A 24,607-nucleotide genomic window follows, 5' to 3' on the forward strand; every position below is an offset into this window, starting at 1 on the left:
AATTGTTTTTATTTTCTAACTTCTTTGATGTTGGTGTTTGTTTGTTGTTATTGAAAAAAATACTCTTATTTTGAATACAGATTTCAATATCGTTGAAAGTTTTAGTGCCTATTTACCAATTTATTATTTGCCAAAAGCTCTGCAGAGTAAATAAAAAAGAAACAGAAAAAACAAATTTTTGCCACTGACCCAAGAAGAGTGATGCGATTGAGGGAAGAAGAGTTTGTAAAAACATTTTTTTTGCATTTTTTACATGCATTTGTTATTGTTGTTGTTGCACATCCAATTTATCCAATTGAAAAGTCAACACCTTTCTTCTCATTGACAGACTCATCATCTAAACTCTAAGCGTTTAAAAATAATTTACGCCCAGATGGGGGTGCGTGCGTTTTATGTTGTCTGTTTTCAGTTTTTTTTCTAGAAAGTGCAGCAAACGCTAAAAAATGTTAAGGTCAAAGAAATTAAGAGCATGTCACATTTGTAGGCTTTGTTAATTTTTGAGTTTTTCATTTTAGTTTTGTTGGATTTTTTTTTTCTGAGATGCACTTGTCTGCATTCTTTTGTGATTAAAACAACAATAAGCAACAACAAAATAGACACTCATAAATCTTACACTTGACTAGGTGGAAATCCAAGTTTTTTTAATAGAAATAATGGAATTTGTCTTTCGTATTTTTTTACCAGGAACAATAGCGAACGGAGGCCAGTACAATGTGGAACTAATAGGTAGGCATTAAGAATAAACTAGTTTATCATTTGCGTCGCGATAATACTTTCATACATACATAAAGCGGGAAACACACGATCTGTTTTGACTGTCGATTTTTCGGAAATATCGATAAATGTCAAACTGTCCAGCAACCACAAAAATGAACGGCCACACTGGCAAGCAACCGATTATTGGAGAAAACTGACAGTCAAATCTTCCTTCCGCTTAAAGAAGAGTTGTTATCGAAAAATGTTATTTATAGCTTAACTGTTATCGACAACTTTTCTCTATTGAAAAATTGTTGGAGCTTTAACGAAAATGGTATCTATAAAACGAACAACATTTCAATAAAAAAAAGTTGTCGATAAAATGTTCTCTATATGAAAATATTGATATTAAACACTTTTCTTTATATAACATTTGTTATCGACAACTATTCTTTATAGAGAAGTTGTCATGGACAATTTTTTCTTTTTAAAAAGTTGTTTTCGTCAACTTTTCGTTATAAAATGGTTGTTATCCAAAGCCATACTCTGTAGAAAAGTTGCTATCGACAACTTTTCTTTATAGAAAATTTGTTATCGACAACTTTTCTTTATGGAAAAATTGCTATCGACAACTTTTCTTTATAGAAAATCTGTTATCGACAACATTTCTTTATAGAAAATTTGTTATCGACAACATTTTTTTATAGAAAATTTGTTATCGACAACTTTTCTTTATAGAAAATTTGCTATCGACAACTTTTCTTTATGGAAAAGTTGTTTTCAACAAATTTTTTCTATAGAAAAGTTGTCATCGACTACTTTTCCATACAGAAATGTTGTTATAGGCTGTTTTCTCTATAGAAAATCTGTTATCGACTACTTTTCCTTATAGGAAAGTTGTTATTGATTACATTTCTTTATAGAAAAATTGTCATCGATTACTTTTTGCTATAGAAAAGGCGTAAACGACAACTTTTAGCTGTAGAAAATATGTTATCGACAACTTTTCTCAATAGAAAAGTTGAAACCTACTACTTTTCTTCATAGAAAAAATTCTCATCGACAACTTTACTCTATAGAACATATGTTATCGGCTTCTTTACAGAAAAGTTGTTATCGACAACTTTTTTGTACAGGAATATTTTATTTGGCCAGATGTTATCGACTACGTTTAGCTATAGAAAATAAGTGATCGACAACTTTTCTCTATAGAAAAGTTGTTATCGACTACTCTTTGTTATAGAAAAAACGTTATTGACTACTTTTTGCTATAAAAAAGGTGCTATCGACTACTTTTAGCTATAGAAAATATGTTATCGACAACTTTTCTCTATAGAAAAATTGTTATCGACTACTTTTCTCTATGGAAAAAGTTGTAATCTGCTACTTTTCTTCATAGAAAAAATTGTTATCGATAACATTACTTTAGAGAAAACGTGCTATCCACAATTTTTGCTCATAGAAATGCTGTTATCGACAACTTTTCGTTAAAGAAAAGTTGTTATCGACAACATTTATCTAAAGAAAAAAATTATCGAAAACTTTTCTTTATGTTATCGACAATTTCCCATAAAGAAAATTGTTATCGACAATTTTCCGTTATAGAAGAGATGCTATTGACAATTTTTCGCTATAGAAATGTTACAAGTACAACAAATATGTTATCGACAACTTCAAAAACAAATGCCTTTCGATAACTTTTTGTTATAAAATGTTGTTATCGACATTTTTTCCTTAAGGACAACTTTCGGTTATAGGACTTATTGGTAACCTTTTGTTATAGAAAATTTGTTATCGATGAACTTACTTTAGAGAAAACGTGCTATCCACAATTTGTGCTTATAGAAATGCTGTTATCGAGAACATTTCGTTGTAGAAAAGTTGTTATCGACAATAATTTTTCTCAATATTAAAGTTTTTATCGATAAATTGCCGCTACAGGAAAATTCTTGTCGATATTTTTCTCTATTGAAAGCTATTATCGACTACTTTTCTCGATAGAAAAGTTGCTATCGACTTCTTTTCTCTAGTGAAAACTTATTGTCTAATACTTCTCTCCTTAGAAAAGTTGTTTTCGACAACATTTTTCTACAGAAAAATTGTTGTTGATAGCTTTTCTCTATAGGAAAATTGCTATCGATGTAGAAAAATTGTTATCGGTTTTTTTATTTATGGAAAAGTTGTAGACAACAACTTTTCTTTATAGAAAAGTGTTATCGACAACTGTTTGTTCTAAGAAACTTGTTATCGAGAAGTTTCCGCTATAAAAAACATGTTATCGACAGCTTTTCGTTATAAAAAAACTTAATATCGAAAACTTTTCGTTATAAAAAAGTTCTTATCGACAACTTTTCTTTATAGAATACTTGTTATCTACAACTTTGCTATATTCAAAAGTTGTTATCGATAACTTTTCGTTGCAGAAAAATTATTTTCGAGAAGTTTTCGGTATAGAAATGTTGTTTTCCACCAATTTTCATTATTGAAATGTTTTTATCTACAACCTCGGGTTATAAAAAAATGTTTTCGGTAATTATGAAAAATTGTTATTGAAAAGTTTTCGTTATAGAAAAAGAGTTACCGATAAAATTTCGTTATTGAAAAAATTTGTATCAACAACTTTTCTTTATAGACAAATTGTTACGGGCAACTTTTCTTTATAGAAAAGTTATAATCGACATGTTTTTGTTACAGAAATGTTGTTATCGCCAAGTTTTCGTTATAGAACAGATTTTATCGACACCTTTTTTTCTAGGAAAATTGTCCTACAATAATTGTTATCTACATATTTGCCCCATAGAAAAGTTTTCGACATGTTTTTTTCTATAAAAAAGTTGTTATGGACACAATTTTTCTATGAAATATTGTTATCGATAACTTTTCTTTATAGAAAATTTGTTATCGGCAACTTTTCGTTATAAAAATTTGTTATCGACTGAAAAGCAGTTACTAAAAACTTGGTGGAGACAACTTTTTATTGTAAAAATTTTGTTATAGACAACTTTTCTGTCTAGAGAAAATGTTATCGGAAACTGTTGGTTATAAAAAACATGTTATGGACATCTGTTTCGTAAAAAAATTGTTAACGAAAATGTTTCTCTATAGAAAAGTTGTTAGCAACAAGAGAAGAGAGAAGATGCTATCGGCAACTGTTTGTTATAGATTGTTAGTTTTGAATCTCGATATTTCGCAATTATCGATAACTGTCAAACCGTCCAGCAACCACAAAACATTTTGCGGTTGCGTGATGATTGGCAAAAATGAGCGGTCACACTAGCAAGCAACAACAAAGCTGTCATTCAAAACTCAGACTGTGTACCCAGCTTTATGGACATGTGTTTCTTATAAAATTTGTTATCGACAATTTGTCTCTATGGAAAAGTTGTCATCAACAATTTTTTTCCCTAGAAAAGTTATTATCGACATTTTTTCTCTATAGAGAAACTTTTCTTGACTACTTTTCTCTATAGAAAAGTTGCTATTGACTACTTTTATCTATTGAAAAGTTATTGTCTATTACTATTCTCCATAGAAAAGTTGTTATCGACAAAATTTATCAATAGAAAAAATATTAGTGACAACTTTTCTCTGTAGAAAAATAGCTATCGATGTAAAAAAATTGTTATCGGCTACTTTTCGCTATAGAAAATTTATTATCGAGAACTTTTCATATTAGAAAAGATGTGAGAGAAAAATTGTCATCTACATTATGGCGAACGGTTTCTTATAAAAACCATGTTATAGACAACTTTTCGTTACAAAAAACTTGTTATTGAAAACTTTACGTTACAAAATATTTTTTATCAAAAACTTTACGTTATAAACAGTTGTTATCGATAACTTTTCGTAATACAAATTTTATTATTAGCAACATTTCTTCCTAGATACGATTTTATCGCTATAGAAAATGTCTAATCGACAATTTTTTTATAGAAATATTATTGACAAGAAATCAATTATCGACAACTTTTCTCTATAGAAACGTTTTTCTCGGCAACTTTTCTCTTTAGAAAAGTTTTTCTCGGCAACTTTTCGAAATAGACAAATTGTTATGGACAACTTTTTTTTATACACAATTTTTTATCGATAATTTTTCATTTCAGAAAATTTGTTATCGATAATTTTTCGTAATAGAAAAGTTGTTATCGACAACTTTACGTTATAGAAAAATGCCATAGACCAATTTTCGTTATAGAAAATATGTTATCGACAACTTTTCTTTGTATACATTTTATTATCGATATTTTTCTCGTCAACTTTTCGTAATAGAAAAGTTGTTATGGACAACTTTTCGTTATAGACAATTTTTTAACGATACTTTTTCGTTTTAGAAAACTTGTTATCGATATTTTTTCGTAATAGAAAATTTGTTATCGATAACTTTACGTTATAGAAAAATGTCATAGACCAACTTTACGTTATAGACAATTTTTTATCGATAATTTTTCGTAATAGAACAGTTGTTATCGACATTTTTTCGTTATAGAAAAGTGTCATAGACAAATTTTTGGTTATAGAAAAAATGTTATCGACATCTTTTCTTTATATAAATTTTGTTACCGATATTTTTCTCGGCAACTTTTCGTAATAGAAAAGTTATTATGGACAACTTTTCGTTATAGACAATTTTTTATCGATAATTTTTTAGAAAACTTTTTATCGCTAATTTTTATTAATAGAAAAGTTGTTATCGACAACTTTACTTTATAGACAATGTTTTATAGAACAGTTGTTATCGTTATAGAAAAGTATCATAGGCAAATTTTCGTTAAAGAAAATATTTTATCGACAACTTTTCTTTATATACATTTTGTTATCGATATTTTCTCGGCAACTTTTCGTAATAGAATAGTTGTTATCGACAACTTTACGTTATAGACAATTTGTTATCGACAACTTTTCGTTATAGAAAAGTATCATAGGCATATTTTCGTTAAAAAAATATGTTATCGACAACTTTTCTTTATATATTTTTCTCGGCAACTTTTCGTAATAGAAAAGTTGTTATCGACAACTTTTCGTTATAGAAAAATGTCATAGACAAATTTTTGGTTATCGAAAATATGTTATCGACATCTTTTCTTTATATAAATTTTGTTACCGATATTTTTCTCGGCAACTTTTCGTAATAGAAAAGTTATTATGGACAATTTTTGTTATAGAAAATTTTTTATCGATAATTTTTCGTTTTAGAAAATTGTTATCGATAATTTTTCGTAATAGAACCGTTGTTATCGACAACTTTTTGTTATAGAAAGTATCATAGGCAAATTTTCGTTAAAGAAAATATGTTATCGAGAACTTTTCTTTATATACATTTTGTTATCGATATTTTTCTCGGCAACTTTTCGTAATAGAAAAGTTATTACGGACAATTTTTGTTATAGACAATTTTTTATCGATAGTTTTTCATTTTAGAAAACTTGTTATCGACAATTTTTCGTAGTAGAAAAGTTGTTATCGACAACTTTTCGTTATAGAAAAGTTTTATAGACAATTTTTCGTTATAAAAAATATGTTATTGAGAACTTTTTGTTATAGACAATTTTTAGCATTGTGGCGTTTTTTTATTGGGATAGCGTTCGCAATTTTGTTTTTTTTTCAAAATAGTCTGCCTTAATCCCATTGTTGTTGTTTTAATATTTTAAAACAACTATTTTATTAGTGGAAAAGATTTGGCATTGTTCACCAAGGGGTAAGGCAGGGAATACTATAGTTGACTTGCCTATCCCTAGTACGTACTTATTTCCTTCAATTAATAGCATTGTGGAATTCCTCACTTTAACTTCACTTGAGTGACAAGTTAACTGACACATGACAACACTAACCGAGAATAAGGCAGAAAACTAATTTTATGGAAATAAGTCCAAGTCGCAAGTTTCCTTGCGGCAATTGTCAGTTTGTCGGTGTGAGAGAGAGAGAGAGAGTGTTGAGAGGCAAAGGGTTACATATGCCTCACCTCTCTCTCCATCAAACTGACAATTGCCGCAAGGAAAATTGCCTATGGTCTGTTCCAGCATTGCAAGAATCTACTAATTTTTACTATTTTTTTCGATAACATAAAGGAAAATATGTTATCGTAGTAAAAAGTAGTAGCTTCTTGCAGGTTCTGGAACAGAGCACTAATGTAAATATGGACTTTTATCATAACCCAGTTTTTTTTTTCAAGAATGAAGTTTTGGAAATTTTTGCCATGTTGTTTACTGGGTTTCTTAAACATTTCTTAATTGATTTCGATGTTCATGCAATAATTGTTATGTGGGCATCAGGGAATTTAATAAATTATTATTGTACATGATTCCCGTAGAAGTGAATAGCGAAAAAAAAACTAGTTTGAGAGGTAAACGTCACACACACCAAGTTTGTGACCAATTAAACTAACAAGAGAACAGTGGCAACGTAAAAAATTTAGTTCAAGCTTTTAGAAAAAAATATGAACTTTTGCCACAAGTAATGGAACAAATTCTGTTGATTGTTATAGTCAGTAGGAAGTCAAACCTTACTCTATTCTATATTTATTTCAAACCTCAAGCCCCTTTTGCATTGGATACTATTTGTGTGCACATTTGTGCCCATTCTTACCAAGAACACTATTTTCCCCGAGTCCATAACCAAACAACAATTAAACAATTATAAACACCACACTGCCACCGCCACCAACAACAACAATTATCAAGTAGCTACAGAGAGAGGGAAAGGGGAAAAATGGCAAACAATTTAAGTTGTTATCGAATAGCCAATGTTGAATATGATATCGAGTATTTAGACTAGAATCGCCTTACCCACAATGGCAACTAACAATGGGACAATAGCAGCCAGCAGCCAGCACAAGGCAAATATTTGTTCCATAAAACAAGAGTTGGAAAAAGCAAAACTCACTTCCATAGAACGGAGATGAAAAATGTAGAGGAAATACGTTTCAAACATTGGCAAAAAAAGTGAAATGCAACCAAAGAGTGAAACATAAAACCCTACAAGCTATGGCAGATTTTTTTCTGCTATTTTTTTTTTTGTGCAACAGAAGCAATCCGTGTTTGCTCTAAGCAAACAAATGGAACACTCTCTAACCTTCAGTATTCATTGCTATTCACAAAACAGAAAAGGAATACCGTGGGGGAGAGGGAAAAATATGTTGACTATTTTTTTCCATTTGAAATCTTTTGTAAAAAAATCTCATCAACGTCATCACCATCAGCATCATCACCAACCATCATCAGTTGCATTCTAGACCTATTTTTCTTTGGTCCATTGTTGTCGATATGCTTGACAAAATGACTGCCATTCTTCTGCTGAATAGCAAGTGTAAATAAAGACATTTGGTTGTTTGTTGGTCGTTATTTGTTCACAACTGAACTATTATGCCACCTAAATTGAATTACAATGCTGCTGCTTAACAAAATGACACCACAAAAAAAAAACAACATTCAATGTCACAAAGATTTAATAACAAGTTGCAAACGCGAAAAAGACCAACTGCAATTGAGATTAGAAATACAGTTTTAGCAAACCAAAGCAAAAAGTTTGCCGAAGAAAAAATAAATAGCTAAGGAAAAAAGTTGTACGAAAAATTTTAGCAAACACCCAAGGAAAGTTGTCGATAACAGCAACTCTATAACAATAAGGTGTGGCTTATAAAATTTTTATAGAGAAAAGTTGTCACCAAAAATTTGCTTAGTTCCAGAACCTGCAAGAAGCTACTATTTTTTACTACGATAACATTTTTTCATTTATGTTATCGAAAAAAATAGTAATAATTAGTAGATTCTTGCAGTACTGGAACAGACCAATTGTTGATTGCAATTTTCTTAAGCGGGGTACACACGATCAATTTTGACTGCCAGTTTTGCTCAAATAATCGGTTACATGCCAGTGTGGCCGTTCACTTTTGTCAGTCATCAGGCAACCACAAAATATTTTGTGGTTGCTGGACGGTTGGACAGTTATCGATAATTCCGAAAAATCGACAGTCAAAACTGGTCGTGTGTACCCTGCTTTACAATGTAAAGTTGTCAGTAATATTTGTTTATAACGAAAATATATAGATAACAACAATTCTATAAACAAAAGTTGTCGATAACAAATATTCTATAACGGAAAGTTGTCGATGACGACATATCTTTAGTGGCAAATGCTCGCAACAGTTATTCTATAATATTACATTGTGGATTAAAACTTTTCTATGAATTTAAATTATCGATAACAACTTTCGTTTGACGAAAAGTTTGCAATAACCACATTTATATCAAGAAAAGTGTTCGATAACAACATTTCTACCAAGAACAGTTTTGAACAACAATGATTTTATGACGAAAAGTGGGCGACAACAACCTTTCATTAACGAAAGATTTCGATAACCATTAGTATATAACAAAATATTTTCGATAATAACTTTTTTGTAATGAAAAATTGTCGATAACAAATTTTCTATATCGAAAAGTTATTGAGAATAACTTTTGTTTTTAATATCTAGTTTTCGTTAAAGGAAATATATCGATAATAACTTTTCAATAACAAAAAGTTTTCGATAACAAACTTTCTATATTGAAAAATTGACGATAACAAAAATTCTATAACGATTCTTTAAAATTTATCAAAAAAACTATTTATTTCTTAAGCGGAGTACACACTATCAGTTTTGACTGTCGATTTTTCGGAAATATCGATAAATTTCAAACTGTCCAGCAACCACAAAATATTTTGTAGTTGCCTGATGACTAGCAAAAATTAGCGGCCACATTGTCAAGCAAACGATTATTTGAGCAAAACTGACAGTCAAAACTGATCGTGTGTACCCCACTTTACGTAAATAAGACGATATCAACAGTTCAATAACGAAAAATAGTCGGCTAGAACATTCCTATAACGAAAAAATGTCGATAACAACTTTTTATAAGGTGGGGTACACACGATCAATTTTGACTGTCAGTTTTGCTCAAATAATCGGTTGCCTGTTAGTATGGCCGCTAATTTTTGTCAGTCATCAGGCAACCACAAAATATTTTGTGGTTGCTGGACAGCTTGACATTTATCGATATTTCCGAAACATTGACAGTCAAAACTGATCGATTATTCGATAACAACTTTTCTATAAAGAAAAGTTGTCGATAACAACTTTTCTATAACGAAATGTTGTCGATAACAACATTTCTATAACGAAAAGTTGTCGATAACAAATTTTCTATAACAAAAAGTTTTCGATAACAACTTTTCTATAACGAAAAGTTGTCGATAACAACTTTTCTGTAACGAAAAGTTTTCGATAACAACTTTTCTATAACGAAAAGTTGTCGATAACAACTTTTCTATAAAGAAAAGTTGTCGATAACAACATTTCTATAACGAAAAGTTTTCGATAACAACTTTTCTATAACGAAAAGTTGTCGATAACAACATTTCTATAACGAAAAGTTTTCGATAACAACTTTTCTATAACGAAAAGTTGTCGATAACAACTTTTCTATAACGAAAAGTTGTCGATAACAACTTTTCTATAACGAAAAGTTGTCGATAACAACTTTTCTATAACGAAAAGTTGTCGATAACAACTTTTCTATAACGAAAAGTTGTCGATAACAACTTTTCTATAACGACAATTTTTCGATAACAACTTTTCATAACGAAAATTTGTCGATAACAACTTTTCTATAAGGAAAACTTGTCAATAACAATTTTTTTATAACAAAATGTTGGCAGTACATATTTTATTCAAAAAGTGGTCGATAACAACTTTTCTTTAAACAAAAGTTATCGATAGGAACTTTTCTATGACGAAACATTGTCGATAACTACTTTTCGTAACAACATTTCTATAATAAGTTGTCGATAACTGCTTTTCTATAACGATAAGTTGTCGGTAATAAGTTTTCCCTCACGAGAAGTTTTCGGTTTTCTATATCGAAACATTTCGATAACAACATTTATTATAACTAGAAGTATTCTATAGTCACTTTTCTACAACGAAAAGTAGACGATAAAAAACATCTACATAATGATAAGTTTTCGATAACAAAGTTTCTATAACGGAAAACATGTCTATAAGAGTTTTTTATTATGAAAAGTTGTCTATAACGACATTCCTTTAACGAAAAGCTACCGATAACAATTGGTCTGTTCCAGAACTGCAAGAATCTACTAAATTTTACTATTTTATTCGATAACATAAAGGAAAAAGTGTTATCGTAGTAAAAAGTAGTAGCTTCTTGCAGGTTCTGGAACAAAGCAAATATTTATAATACGAGGAGTTGTCGATAATATTTTTCTATAAAGAAAAACTGTCGATAATAGCTTTACAATAACTAAAAATCGTCGATAAATCTTTTATATAACAAAAACTTTTTTATAAAAATTTTTCTATAACGATAATTTATCGATAACAACTTTTGTCGATTAGAAAACTTTCTGCAACGAAAAGTAGTGGAAAAACAACATTTCTGTATCGATAACAACTTTGATATGATGAAAATTAATCGATAACAACTTTATGAAGTTAAAATGAAAAGTTGTCGGTAAATACACACGTGTAACGAAAATCAGTTGATAACAACACTCCTATCACGCAAAGTTGTCGGTAACAGCTTTAATATGAGGCAAAATCTATATATATAAAAGAGCTTAGTGAGTGAGTGAGTGAGTGAGTGAGTGAGTGACTGACATATCATCGTCCAGACGAAACCGCTGAAACTAGAAAGCTGAAATTTTGACTGTGGGTTGCTGTCGGTATGTAGGGGTGAGATAAGGCTGGGTTTTTGGAAATTCGACCTAGAAGGGTACGAAAAGTACTAAAAGTTACTAAATATGGTACCCTTTGTATTAGGCAAACGGGAAGAGCTACAATTCTGAAATTTGGAATGAGGGTAACTGATGGAGAGTTAGAAAGATGTACCAAAGGGTTTTTGGAAATTCGACCTATAAGTGTACGAAAAGTTACTAAATTTGGTACCAATTGTATATTTTGAGCGGATATAGCTACAATGTTCACATTTGGTATGGAAATCAAGGTTGGGAAGTGGTGTTGATATAAGGAAATGATTTTGGAAGTTCGTACTTATGTGTACGAGTAGTACTAAATGGTACTAAATTTGGTACAATTTGGATTTGGGTGAACGGATAGAGCTGAAAACCTGAAATTTGGAATTTAGATTACCGTTGAAGCGTAGGATTGAGATATGGGTGTAGTTATGGAAATGCATACTTATGTGTACGAAAAGTACTAAATGGTACCAAATTTGGTACAATTTGGATTTAGATAGACATGGAAACCTGAAATTTGGAATTAAGATTACTGATGAAGCGAAGGATTGAGGTAGTTTTGGAAATTCTTACTTATGAGTACGAAAAGTACTAAAAGGTACTAAATTTGGTACAAGTTGATTTTGGGTGAACGGATAGAGCTGGATAGCTGAAAATCGAAATTTAATTAAATTTGGAGTGTAGAATTGAGATAGTTTTGGAAATTCATACTTATGGGTAAGGAAAGTACTAAATGTACTAAATTTGGTACAATTTATATTTGGGTGAACGGATAGAGTTGAAATCCTGAAATTTGGAATTAAGATTACTGATGGAGTGTAGGATTGAGGTAGGTTTGGAAATTCGTTCTTATGGGTACGGAAAGTACTAAATGGTACTAAGTTTGGTACATTTTGGATTTGGGTGAACAGATAGAGCTGGAATCCTGAAACTTATAATTAAGATTACTTATGGAGTGTAGGATTGAGGTGGTTTTGGAAATTCGTACTTATGGGTACGGAAAGTAGTAAATGGTACTAAATTTGGTACAATTTATATTTGGGTGAACGGATACTGCTGAAATCCTGAAATTTCGAGATAAGGTTACTGTTGGAGTGTAGGATTGAGGAAGTTTTGGAAATTCGTACTTATGGTACGATAAGTACTAAATTTGGTACAATTTGGATTTTGGGGAACGAATAGAGCTGGAATCCTGAAATTTTGAATTAAGATTACTGTTAAACTGTAGGATTGACTTAGTCTTGGAAATTCGTAATTATGGGTACGGAAAGTACTAAATGGTACTAAATATGGTACAATTTGGATTTAGATAGACATGGAAACCTGAAATTTGGAAATAAGATTACTGATGAAGCGAAGGATTGAGGTAGTTTTGGAAATTCTTACTTATGGGTACGAAAAGTACTAAATGGTACTAAATTTGGTACAAGTTGGATTTGGGGGAACGGATAGAGCTGGAATGCTGAAATTTGAAATTTAATTAAATTTGGAGTGTAGAATTGAGATAGTTTTGGAAATTAATACTTATGGGTACGGAAAGTACTAAATGTACTAAATTTGGTACAATTTATATTTGGGTGAACGGATAGAGCTGGAATCCTGAAATTTGGAATTAAGATTACTTATGGAGTGTAGAAGGTAGTTTCGGAAATTCATACTTATGGGTACGGAAAGTACTAAATGGTACTTAGTTTGGTACATTTTGGATTTTGTGAACAGATAGAGCTGAAACCTGAAATATATAATTAAGGAGTGTAGCATTGAGGTAGTTTTGGAAATTCTTACTTATGGGTACGGAAAGTACTAAATGGTACTAAATTGGGTACAATTTATATTTGGGTGAACGAATAGAGCTGGAATCCTGAAATTTCGAGTTAACGTTACTGTTGGAGTGTGGGATTGAGGAAGTTTTGGAAATTCGTACTTATAGGTACGAAAAGTAATAAATGGTACTAAATTTGGTACAATTTAGATTAGGGTGGGCGGATAGAGGTGGATTCCTGAAATTCGCAATTACTGTTGGAGATAGTTATTGAATTTCGTACTTTCATACGAAAAGTATTAATGGTATCATGAATAGAGGTGGAATTCGGAAATTTGGTATTATAGCCGCTGTTGGTGTGTAGGGTTGAAATATGGATGTGGTTGTGGATATAAGTACAATAAGTGTACGAAAATTACTAAGGGTAGTTTACACTATATGTAAATGTCATATGACATGAAATTTTCCATCAATAAATGTGCAATATTGGGGATTTTCCTTATGCCATTTACTTTGTGCGTCCACGCCAGCAAAAATGTAATAAAATTACGTCTCCACATTGCCTGCGTGGGTAGATATGGAATGTTTTCATTTCGTGTCATATGACATTGATAGATAGTGTAAACTACCTCTAAATGGCACAGAATTAGGTCCAAATTGTTATTGTGTAAAGTAGAGCTGAAATTGTGAAATTCGGTATTAGTATAGCAGTTGACGTTTAGAGTGGAGATAGAGAGGAAGTTTTGGAAATTCGTACTAATATATACGAAAAATACTAAATCGCGGCTGGGATATAGTTTTGGATAAAAGGAAGTAATTTTAATATAAAATGTCTCAAAAATTAACTGTTATATAGGGTAGCATCTTCTGAATAATGGTTTTCTACATTTGATATCTAATATTCTAAAATTCGGTTGGAAATGTGGATAACATTTTCAAAATACTCGTACCGTTCTAATAAAACTTGGACTGGAATTTAAAATGTAGGCCGCTGTTGAAGTGTACAGGTTTTTTTTTGAAATTCGAACAAAACGTGTACGAGCAGTACTTGAAAGAAATTAAATATCAATTCAAATAGGTATTAGTACATCAAAAATTTTCAGTGTTCTCCATATTAAATATTGTTTATTTGTATATTATTCCTTTTCCGCTTACGAAGTAGCGGGCATTTTGCTAGTATTGGATAATTACGTTTCTGTAATGATAAGCAGTCGATAACAACTTTTCTATAACGAAAAGTTGTCGACAACATTTTTTTATAACGACTAGTTGGCGATATCAACTTTTCTATATCGACAAGTTACCGATAACAACTTTTTCATAACGAAAAGTAATCGATAACAAATCTTATTATCGACAACAACTTTTTTGAAACGAAAAGTTGTCGATATCAATTTTTATAGCGAAAAATAACTATAATGAAAAATGTTCTGTAGTAATAAATTGTCGATAGAAACTTTTCTATAAGGAAAAGTTGTGAGTAAAGAATTTTCTGTAACGAAAAGCTGTCGATAACAAATTTTCTACAACGAAAAGTTATCCATAAATACTTTTCTATCACGAAAAGTTGCATTTTACAACGTTTTTTTTATCGAAACGTCGTCGATAACAACTTTTCTATAAAGAAAAGATATCGATAAGAACTTTGGTATATGGTGAACCTGTCGACAACAATTTTTTACAACAAAAACTTGTCGATAGCAATTTTTCTATAATTTTATGGATAACAACTATCCTGCAACGAAAAGTTGACGATAACTACTTTTCTAAAACAATAAGTTGTCGATAATATATTTTCAATAGCGCGAAATTGTCCTTAACAAATGTGTCGATGTGTTGATGTGTCGACAACAACTTTTCTATAATGAAAAGTTTTCGATAACAACATTCCTATCGATAAAAACTTTTTTATAACGAAAATTTGTAACAATTTTCGATAACGAGAAGTTATCGATAACAACTTTCCTATAAAGAATAGTTGTCAATCATTTTTTTTCTAACGAAGAGTTTTCAATAACAGCTTTTCTATATCGAAAATGTATCGATAACAACAATTGTACCACGAAAGCTTATCGATAACAGCTTTTCTATAACGAAAAGTCATCGATAACAAAGTTTTCTGAAAAGAAGAGTGATCCATAACAAATTTTCTATAACGAAATTCCGTCGATAACAATATTTAAATAGCGAAAAGTTGTCTATAACTACTTTTAATAAACGATAAGTTATCGATAAACACATTTCTATAACAAAATGTTACAGTTTTTCGCAAAGGAAAAGTTATCGAAAACAACTTTTTTATAACGAAAAGTTTATCGTTACAACTTTTCTATAACGGATAGTTTCGATAATAACTACTATAACGGAATGTTATCTATTCTGTAAAGCTGGGTACACATTGTCAGTTTTGAATGACAGCTTTGTTGTTGCTTGCTAGTGTGGCCGTTCATTTTTGTCATTCATCATGCAACCACCAAATATTTTGTGGTTGCTGGACGGTTGGTCAGTTATCGATAATTGCAAAAAATCGTCATTCAAAACTGACAATGTGTACTGTACTTAAAGTGGTTTACACACAATCGGTTTTGACTGTCAGTTTTGCTCAAATAATCGGTTGCTTGTCAGTGTGACCGCTCACTTTTGTCAATCACCAGGCAACGACAAAATATTTTGTGGCTGCTGGACTGTTTGACATTTATCGATATTTCCGAAAAATCGACAGCCAAAACAGATCGTGTCTACCCCGCTTAAGGAAAAATTGTCGGTAGCAACTTTTCTATTGCAAAAAGTTGTCGATAACAAATTTGCTACAACATAAAATTATCGATGACAACATTCATATAACTATAAGTTGTCGATTATAACAAGTATTCTATAAGACAAAGTTGTCGATAACAATTTTTCTATAACGAAAAGTGGTCGATAGCAACGTTTCTATAAAGCGGGGTACACACCATCAGTTTTGACTGTCAATTTTTCGAAAATAACGATTGCTGTCAAACTATCCAACAATCACGAAACATTTTGTGGCTGGCAAAAATTAAAGCTAGTTTTACATTGTCAGTTTTGAATGACAGATTTTCTCCAGATTTTCGGTTGCTTGCTATTGTGGCCGTTAATGTTTGTCATACATCAGGCAACCACAAAATATTTGGAGGTTGTTGGCCAGCAATCGATAATTGCGAAAAATCGACAGTCACAACTGAAAATGTGTACCACAATTAACCGATATTTGAGCAAAAATCGAATGTCACAACTGACCGATTTACGATGAGTTGTTGATAACAACTTATCAAGAACGAAAAGTCTTCGATAAAAAGCTTTGTAGTTAGTAGCAACGTTTCTATATCACAAAATTGTCGATATATAAAAATATGATTTCGATAACAAGTTTACCAGAACAAAAAATTTGGTTAATAATTTTCTATTATGAAAAGTTTTTGATAACAACTATTCTATAACGGAATGTTGTCTTTAACAATGCAAAGTTGTCGAATACAATTTTTCTAAATCATAATTATAACGAAAAGTTATAGATAACATTGTTGGTACAAAGAAAAGTTGTCTATAACAACTATTGTATAACAGGAAGTCTTCGATAACTACAATATTATAACGAAAAGTTGTCGCTAACAAATTATCCATTAGGAAAAGTGGTCTATTACAACGAAAAGTTGTCGATTTGTTCAAAATAAAAATTTATAAAAATTTTCTATAACGAAAAGTTATCCATAACAGCTTTTTTATAAGGTATAGTTGCCAGAATATCTGTCGATAATAGTATTTCTACAATGAAACGTTTTCGATAACTTATTTTCTTTGACAAAAATTGTCGATAACATGATTTTTTTCTGATTTCAGTTTAAATCATATGTTATGCTAGGTTTACATTTACGAAATACTCACGATTTCAACTGTCAATTCCATTGTTTAAACGTCAAATGAAATCCAATGGATTTCAGATGAGATTTCAATTGACGTATACGCAAAGGAATTGACAGTTGAAATACACTCGATTTCGTAAATGTAAATGTACTATAAGTGTGTTTTTTGAGCGTTTTATAGTAGTAATGTCCATGCAGCTGACCTAACAATCTGACACTTATGTTCCTCCATCGACATAAATAACTTTTAGATATTTATCATAAACATATCGTTGTCATCACTTCGTCGTCAGTCGACAACGTGTGCTAAATTTATTAAATGACATTAGGATTACTTAAATTGTTTTGGAATTACATGGCGTAATGGAAACACTTGTATTCCCACATCTCTGGCCATTATTGTGATATTTTGTGGCTCATACTCCTAGTTAAATACTTTTCCAACCCCCATAAGTAAATTCTTGTTGATTAGTGTTGTGTATTCCGTACGTCATTTCACAAATTAACCCAACAAATATTTATTCCTTCCTTCTTAATGAGCCTAAAAACATAATCATAAAAAATGAAATATGTCTTACAATGATGATTACGGCGTTTAATTAAATTGAAGATTTAATAAAAAAAAACGTACAGAAATAGTCTTCAAGACATTTTTTTTACAGATTTAGTGTCACATGTGTGCGTATGAACATATGTACATACTCGTACATCACGTAATAAATTCCATGAATTCTCATAAGTGAATTCTGTGTATGTGTGTCATAAGGTCGCATTTACTCCTCTTCATCAGAAAAATTCATTTGATGGAAGCATGTCCAATAGTCGCCCGGCAATTACTACACACTTTCTATGTGTGCTTGCTACGATAATAAGGCAAATTAGGAAATATGGAAGAGGATAGACATTTGGAGAAAAGGCAATACGCAGAAAATTTAACAGTGGGCCGTAGAAAAAATGAACAGAATGAAACTTACCTCAAATAAAGCATAAGAACATTTTCAATAATCAATTTTGTATAGCGAAAATTTGTGTAAAAGAAATTTTAAATAACAACAAATTTTCGATTACAAATTTTCTATATCGAAAATTTGTCGATAACAATTTTTTTAAAACGAAAATTTTTCTATAACAAAAATTTGTCGATAACAAATTTTCAATAACGAAAATTTGTCGACAAGAAATTTTCAATAACAAACATTTGTCGATCAAAAATTTGCTGTAACGATAATTTGTCGATAACTAATTTCAATAACGAAAATTTGTCGATAACAAATTTTTTATAACGAAACTTTTTCTATAACAAAAATTTGTCGATAACAAATTTTCAATAACGAAAATTTTTCGACAAGAAAATTTCAATAACAAACATTTGTCGATCAAAAATTTGCTATAACGAAAATTTGTCGATAACAAATTTGTCTATAACAAATTTTCAAAAACGAAAGTTTTTCGATAATAAATTTTCTATAACAAAAATTTTTCGATAACAAATTTCCAATAACGAAAATTTGTCGATAACAAATTTTCTATAACGAAAATTTTTCGATAACAAATTTTTGATAACGAAAATTTTTCTATAACGAAAATTTGTGGATAACAAATTTTCTATAACGAAAATTTGTCGACAAGAAATTTTCAATAACGAAAATTTGTGGATAACAAATTTTCTATAACGAATATTTGTCGATTACAAATTTTTTATAACGAAAATTTAGTGTCATATTTGTCGGTAACAAATTTCCTATAACGAACATTTTTCGATTACAACTTTTCTATAACGAAAGTTTGTCGATAACAAATTTTCAATAACGAAGATTTTCTATTACGAGAATTTGTCGATAACATATTTTGAATAACAAAAAATTTTCGATAACAACTTTTCTACAGGAGAATTTGTCGATAACATATTTCTAATGTTTAATAACGAAAAATTTTGGATAACTAATTTTCTATAAAGAAAATTTGTCGACAACAAATTTACTATAACGAAAGTTTGTCGATAACAAATTTTTTTAACGAAAATTTGTCGATAACAAATTTTCCATAACGAGAATTTGTCGATAACAAATCTTCAATAATGAAAATGTTCTATAACGAAAATTTGTCGATAACAAATCTTCAATAATGAATTTGTCGATAACAAATTTTCCTTAACGAACATTTGACGATAACAAATTTTCTATAACGAAAATTTTTCGTTAACAACTTTTCTATAACAAAAATTTTTCGATAACATATTTTTTAAGTAAAATTTGTAGATATCGAATTTTCTATAACGAAAATTTGTCGATAACAAATTCTATATAACGAAAACTTGTCGATAACAAATTTTATATAACGAAAACTTGTCGATAACAAGTTTTCTATAACGAAAATTTGTCGATAACAAAATTTTTTATAACGAAAATTTGTCGATAACAAATTTTATATAAAGAAAACTTGTCGATAAAAAAGTTAAAAAATATGCCGATAACAAATTTTCAAGAACGAAAATTTGTCGATAACAAATTTTCTATAATGAAAATGTGTCGATAACATAATTTCAATAACGAAAATTTGACGATAACAAAATTTCAATAAAGAAAATTTAACGATAACAAATTTTCTATAACGAAAATTTGTCGATAAAAATTTTTCTATAACAAAAATTTGTCGATAACAAATTTGGAATAACGAAAATTTATCGACAAGAAATTTTCAATAACGAACATTTGTCGATCAAAAATTTTCTATAACGAAAATTTGTCGATAACAAATTTTCAAAACGAAAAATTTTCGATACCAAATTTTCTATAACGAAAATAGGTCGATAAAAAATTTTCTATTACGAAAATTTGTCGATAAAAAATTTTCTATAACGAAAATTTGTAGACAAGAAATTTTCAATAACGAAAATTTGTGGATAACAAATTTTCTATAACGAACATTTGTCGATTACAAATTTTCGATAACGAAAATTTAGTGTCACATTTGGCGGTAGAAAATTTCCAATAACTAACATTTTTCGATTACAACTTTTCCATAACGAAAGATTGTCGATAAAAAATTTTCAATAACGAACATTTTTCGGTAACACATTTTCCATAACGAAAATTTGTCGATAACAACTTTTCTATTACGAGAATTTGTCGATAACATATTTTGAATAACAAAAAATTTTCGATAACAACTTTTCTACAGGAGAATTTGTCGATAACATATTTCTAATGTTCAATAACGAAAAATTTTGGATAACTAATTTTCTATAAAGAAAATTTGTCGACAACAAATTTACTATAACGAAAGTTTGTCGATAACAAATTTTTCTAACGAAAATTTGTCGATAACAAATTTTCCATATGGAGAATTTGTCGATAACAAATCTTCAATAATGAAAATTTTCTATAACGAAAATTTGTCGATAACAAATCTTCAATAATGAAAATTTTCTATAACGAAAATTTGTCGATACAAATTTTCAATAACGAAAATTTGTCGATAACACATTTTCTATAACAAAAATTTGTCGATATCAAATTTTCAATAACGAAAATTTGTCGATAACAAGTTTCCAATAACGAAAATTTGTCGATAACAAATTTTTATAAAGAAAAATTGGTGATAACAAATTTTCTATAACAAAAATTTGCCGATAGAAAATTTTCAATAACGAAAACTTGTCGATAGCAAGTTTCCAATAACGAAAATTGGTCGATAACAAATTTTCTACAACGAAAATTTGTCAATAATAAATTTTCTATAACGATCATATTTTCGATAAGAAATTTTCTATAACGAAAATTTGTCGGTAACATATTTTCAATAACGAAAAGTTGTCGTTAACAAATTAATATAAGGAAAAGTAGTCGATAACAAATTTTTTATATAAGGAAAATACGTGGATAACAATTTTTTAACGAAAATTTGTCGATAACTAATTTTCAATATCCGAAAGTTGTCGTTAACAAATTTACTATACCGAAACTTTGTCGATAACAAATTTCCTATAACGAAAATTTTCCGTTAGCAACATTTTTTAACGAATATTTTTCGATAACAAAGTCTCTATAAAGAAAGTGCGTCGATAACAAAATTTCAATAACGAGAATTTGACGATAATAAATTTTCTATAACGAAAATTTGTCGATAGCAAATTTTCTTTTACGAAAATTTGTCGATAGCAAATTTTCAACAACGAACATTTGTCGATAACAAATTTTCTATAACGAAAATTTGTCGATAACAAATTTGTCTACAACACAGATATGTCGATAACAAATTTTATATAACGAAAATTTGTCGATAACAAATTTTCTATAACGAAAATTTGTCGATAACAAATTTTCTATAACGAAAATTTGTCGATAAAAAATTTTCTATAACGAAAATTTGTCGATAACAAATTTTCTATAACGAACATTTGTCGATAACAAATTTTCTATAACGAAAATTTGTCGATAACAAATTTTCTATAAAGAAAATTTGTCGATAACAAATTTTCTATAACGAAAATTTGTCGATAACAAATTTTGCATAACGAAAATTTGTCGCTAACAAATTTTCTATAACGAAAATTTGTCGATAACAAATTTTGCATAACGAAAATTTGTCGATAACAGATTTTGCATAACGAAAATTTGTCGATAACAAATTATCTATAACGAAAATTTGTCGATAACAAATTTTTCTACAACACAGATATGTCGATAACAAATTTTCTATAACAAAAATTTGTCGATAACAAATTTTCTATAACGAAAATTTGTCGATACAGATTTTGCATAACGAAAATTTGTCGATAACAAATTTTCTACAACACAGATATGTCGATAACAAATTTTCTATAACGAAAATTTGCCGATAACAAATTTTGCATAACGAAAATTTGTCGATAACAAATTTTCTATAACGAAAATTTGTCGATAACAAATTTTCTATAACGAAAATTTGTCGATAACAACTTTTATATAAGGAAAGTGTGTCGATAACAACTTTTCTATAAGAAAAAGTTGTCGATAACAATTTTTCTATAATGAAAATTTGTCGATAACAAATTTTTTAAGGAAAATTTGTCGATAAAAAATTTTCTATAATGAAAATTTTTCGATAAAAATTTTCTGTAACCAAAATTTGTCGATAACAATTTTTCTATAACGAACATTTGTCGATAACAAATCTTCTATAACGAAAAGTATTCGATGCAATATTTTCGTTATAAAAAATTTGATATCCACAAATTTTTGTTATTGAAAACTTGTTATCGACAAATTTTCGTTGTAGAAAATTTGCTCTTCACAAATTTTCCTTATAGAAAAATAGTTATCGACAAATGTTTGTTATTGAAAATTTATTACCTACAGATTTGGTTACAGAAAATTTGTTATCGAAAAATTTTCATTATAGAAAATTTGTTATCGACGAATTTTCGTTATAGAAACAAATTGTCAACAACAAATTTTATGTAACGAAAAATTTTCGTTATAGAAAATTTGTTATCGACAAACTTTCGTTATAGAAAATGTGTTACCAAAACAAATTTTGTTAAAAAATGGTTATCCACATATTTTAGTTATAGAAATAAATTGTATATAACGAAGATTTGTTATCGAACATTTATCGTTATATAAAATTTGTTATGAACATTTTTTTTCTATAACGAGAGTTGGTCGGTAACAAATTTTCTATAACGAAAATTTGTCAATATCAAATTTTCTATAATGAAAATTTTTTGATAACAAATTTTCTGTAACCATAATTTTTCGATAACAAATTTTCAATAACGAAAATTTGTCGATACAATATTTTCGTTACAAATTTTTTTTTGTTATTGAAAATTTTTCGTTTAGAAAAATTGTTATCGACTAATGTTTGTTATTGAAAATTTTTTTTAGAGATTTTCGTTATTGAGAATTTGTTATCGACAATTTTTGGTTACAGAAAATTTGTTATCGAAGAATTTTCATTATAGAAAATTTTTTATCGACAAATTTTTTGTAACGAAAATTTGTCGATAACAAGTTCTGTAACGAAAATTTGTCGATAACAAATTTTCTATAACGAAAATTTGTCAATAAAATATTTTCTATAACGAAAATTTGTCGATACAATTTTTTTCGACACAATTTTTTTTCTGTTACGAAAATTTGTCGAAAACTAATTTGATATGTAATCAATATTACCCTTGTCCCACTGTCTCACGCTCTCTTTAGCATATTAAAGACAATTGGTTTTATTGCTCGCCTAGAACAAAATTATGATTGTATCTCTGCTTTTAAATGGCATTTGGATGATATATCGGTTACAGTTGTGGCTACGCCGCCAACATGTATCAGCATGATGTCTAATGACAATAATCTTGATTGTTAAAATGACAAATTTGATATATGATAGGCCGGGCATAAACGCAAGATGAATGTCGAGAATGAATTAAGGCAATGCGAATGGGAAGTTCGTTAAGGGAAGAAATGAAAAACGGTGGGTAATTAGGCGATATCTGTCAACAGTTTAACAGAAATATATGTGCCAGGATATCAGTTGTAAAGAACAAGAACATATAAAAAGATATAAGAAAGCAGAAATATCAATGTCAAGGTTGTAAAAGGAGGAACATTTCTATAATTTTGTATTAACAGAAAATTTTATTTATACAATGAAACCTGCCAACCTCATTAATATTAAAGACAAAGCGTATTAATTTTTTCCGTACTTTATTTTTGGTTTTCCCAAAATTATATTTAAATTTTGTAACCGAATTTCTCACTTGCATTGCTTTCGCTTAGAATCCACGTGCAAGTGGCGTTGGTGTGCTGAATATACAGCACAGCATCACCAGGAAGTTTATTAGCCTAACATTAACCTGATAATTTACATTAATTATTATTTTTACAAATTTTATGAAGCTAAAGTCGAACAACAACAATACGAGCTAATAAATTAAAATTTAATGCAATTCGTGTAACAATAATTACAGGCTAATTATATTTAGCTGTGAAACGTAATTGAATAAATAATAAACTTTTAAAATAATCTTTGTTTTTCTTATTTGTTTTTATAGGAAACACGTTTTCTGAATGATTTTGGTTTGAAATGTTCGATGGGAGATAATCGCACGGCATGTTATCGTTCAAGGGTAAGTGGAATATATTAAAATTACGATGCCAGTAGTTTTCAATAAAGGAAACATGAAAATAAAATAATTTTACAGCAAAAATATACCGATATCTAGATTTTATTGGAAAAAATTAGCGATAAAAAATTTTTTATTGAGAAACATAGTCGATAACAATATTTCTATAGATACATATTGTCGATAACAACTTGTCCATAGAAGGAGTATCCATAACAACTTTTCATTCTAAAACAAAAAGATGTTGATAAAAATTTTCTATAACGAAAAGTTGTCGATAACAAATTTTCTATAGAGAAATATTGTACATAAGAACCTCCCGTTGCGAAGGATTGATGATTTTCTAAACCGAGAAATTGTTGATAACATTTTTTTTATCACGAAAAATTGTCGATAACAACTTTTCTATAG

At 29.2% G+C, this 24,607-nt stretch overlaps 1 protein-coding gene across 8 annotated transcripts in view; it reads left to right on the forward strand.

The window, feature by feature from the left end:
- Positions 1 to 24,607, forward strand: part of sev (receptor protein-tyrosine kinase sevenless) — a 78,225-nt gene that overhangs the window by 21,097 nt on the left and 32,521 nt on the right. For all 8 annotated transcript variants that reach the window (XM_073979091.1, XM_073979094.1, XM_073979090.1 and 5 more), the window contains one exon: positions 24,125 to 24,199. In XM_073979091.1, the coding sequence (XP_073835192.1) occupies positions 24,125 to 24,199 (75 nt within the window). The remainder of the gene's footprint in view (positions 1 to 24,124; positions 24,200 to 24,607) is intronic.

Source organism: Musca autumnalis, unplaced genomic scaffold, assembly GCF_047663935.1.
Source record: "Musca autumnalis isolate F117 unplaced genomic scaffold, ASM4766393v1 scaffold_3, whole genome shotgun sequence".
Taxonomy (NCBI): Eukaryota; Metazoa; Arthropoda; class Insecta; order Diptera; family Muscidae; genus Musca; species Musca autumnalis.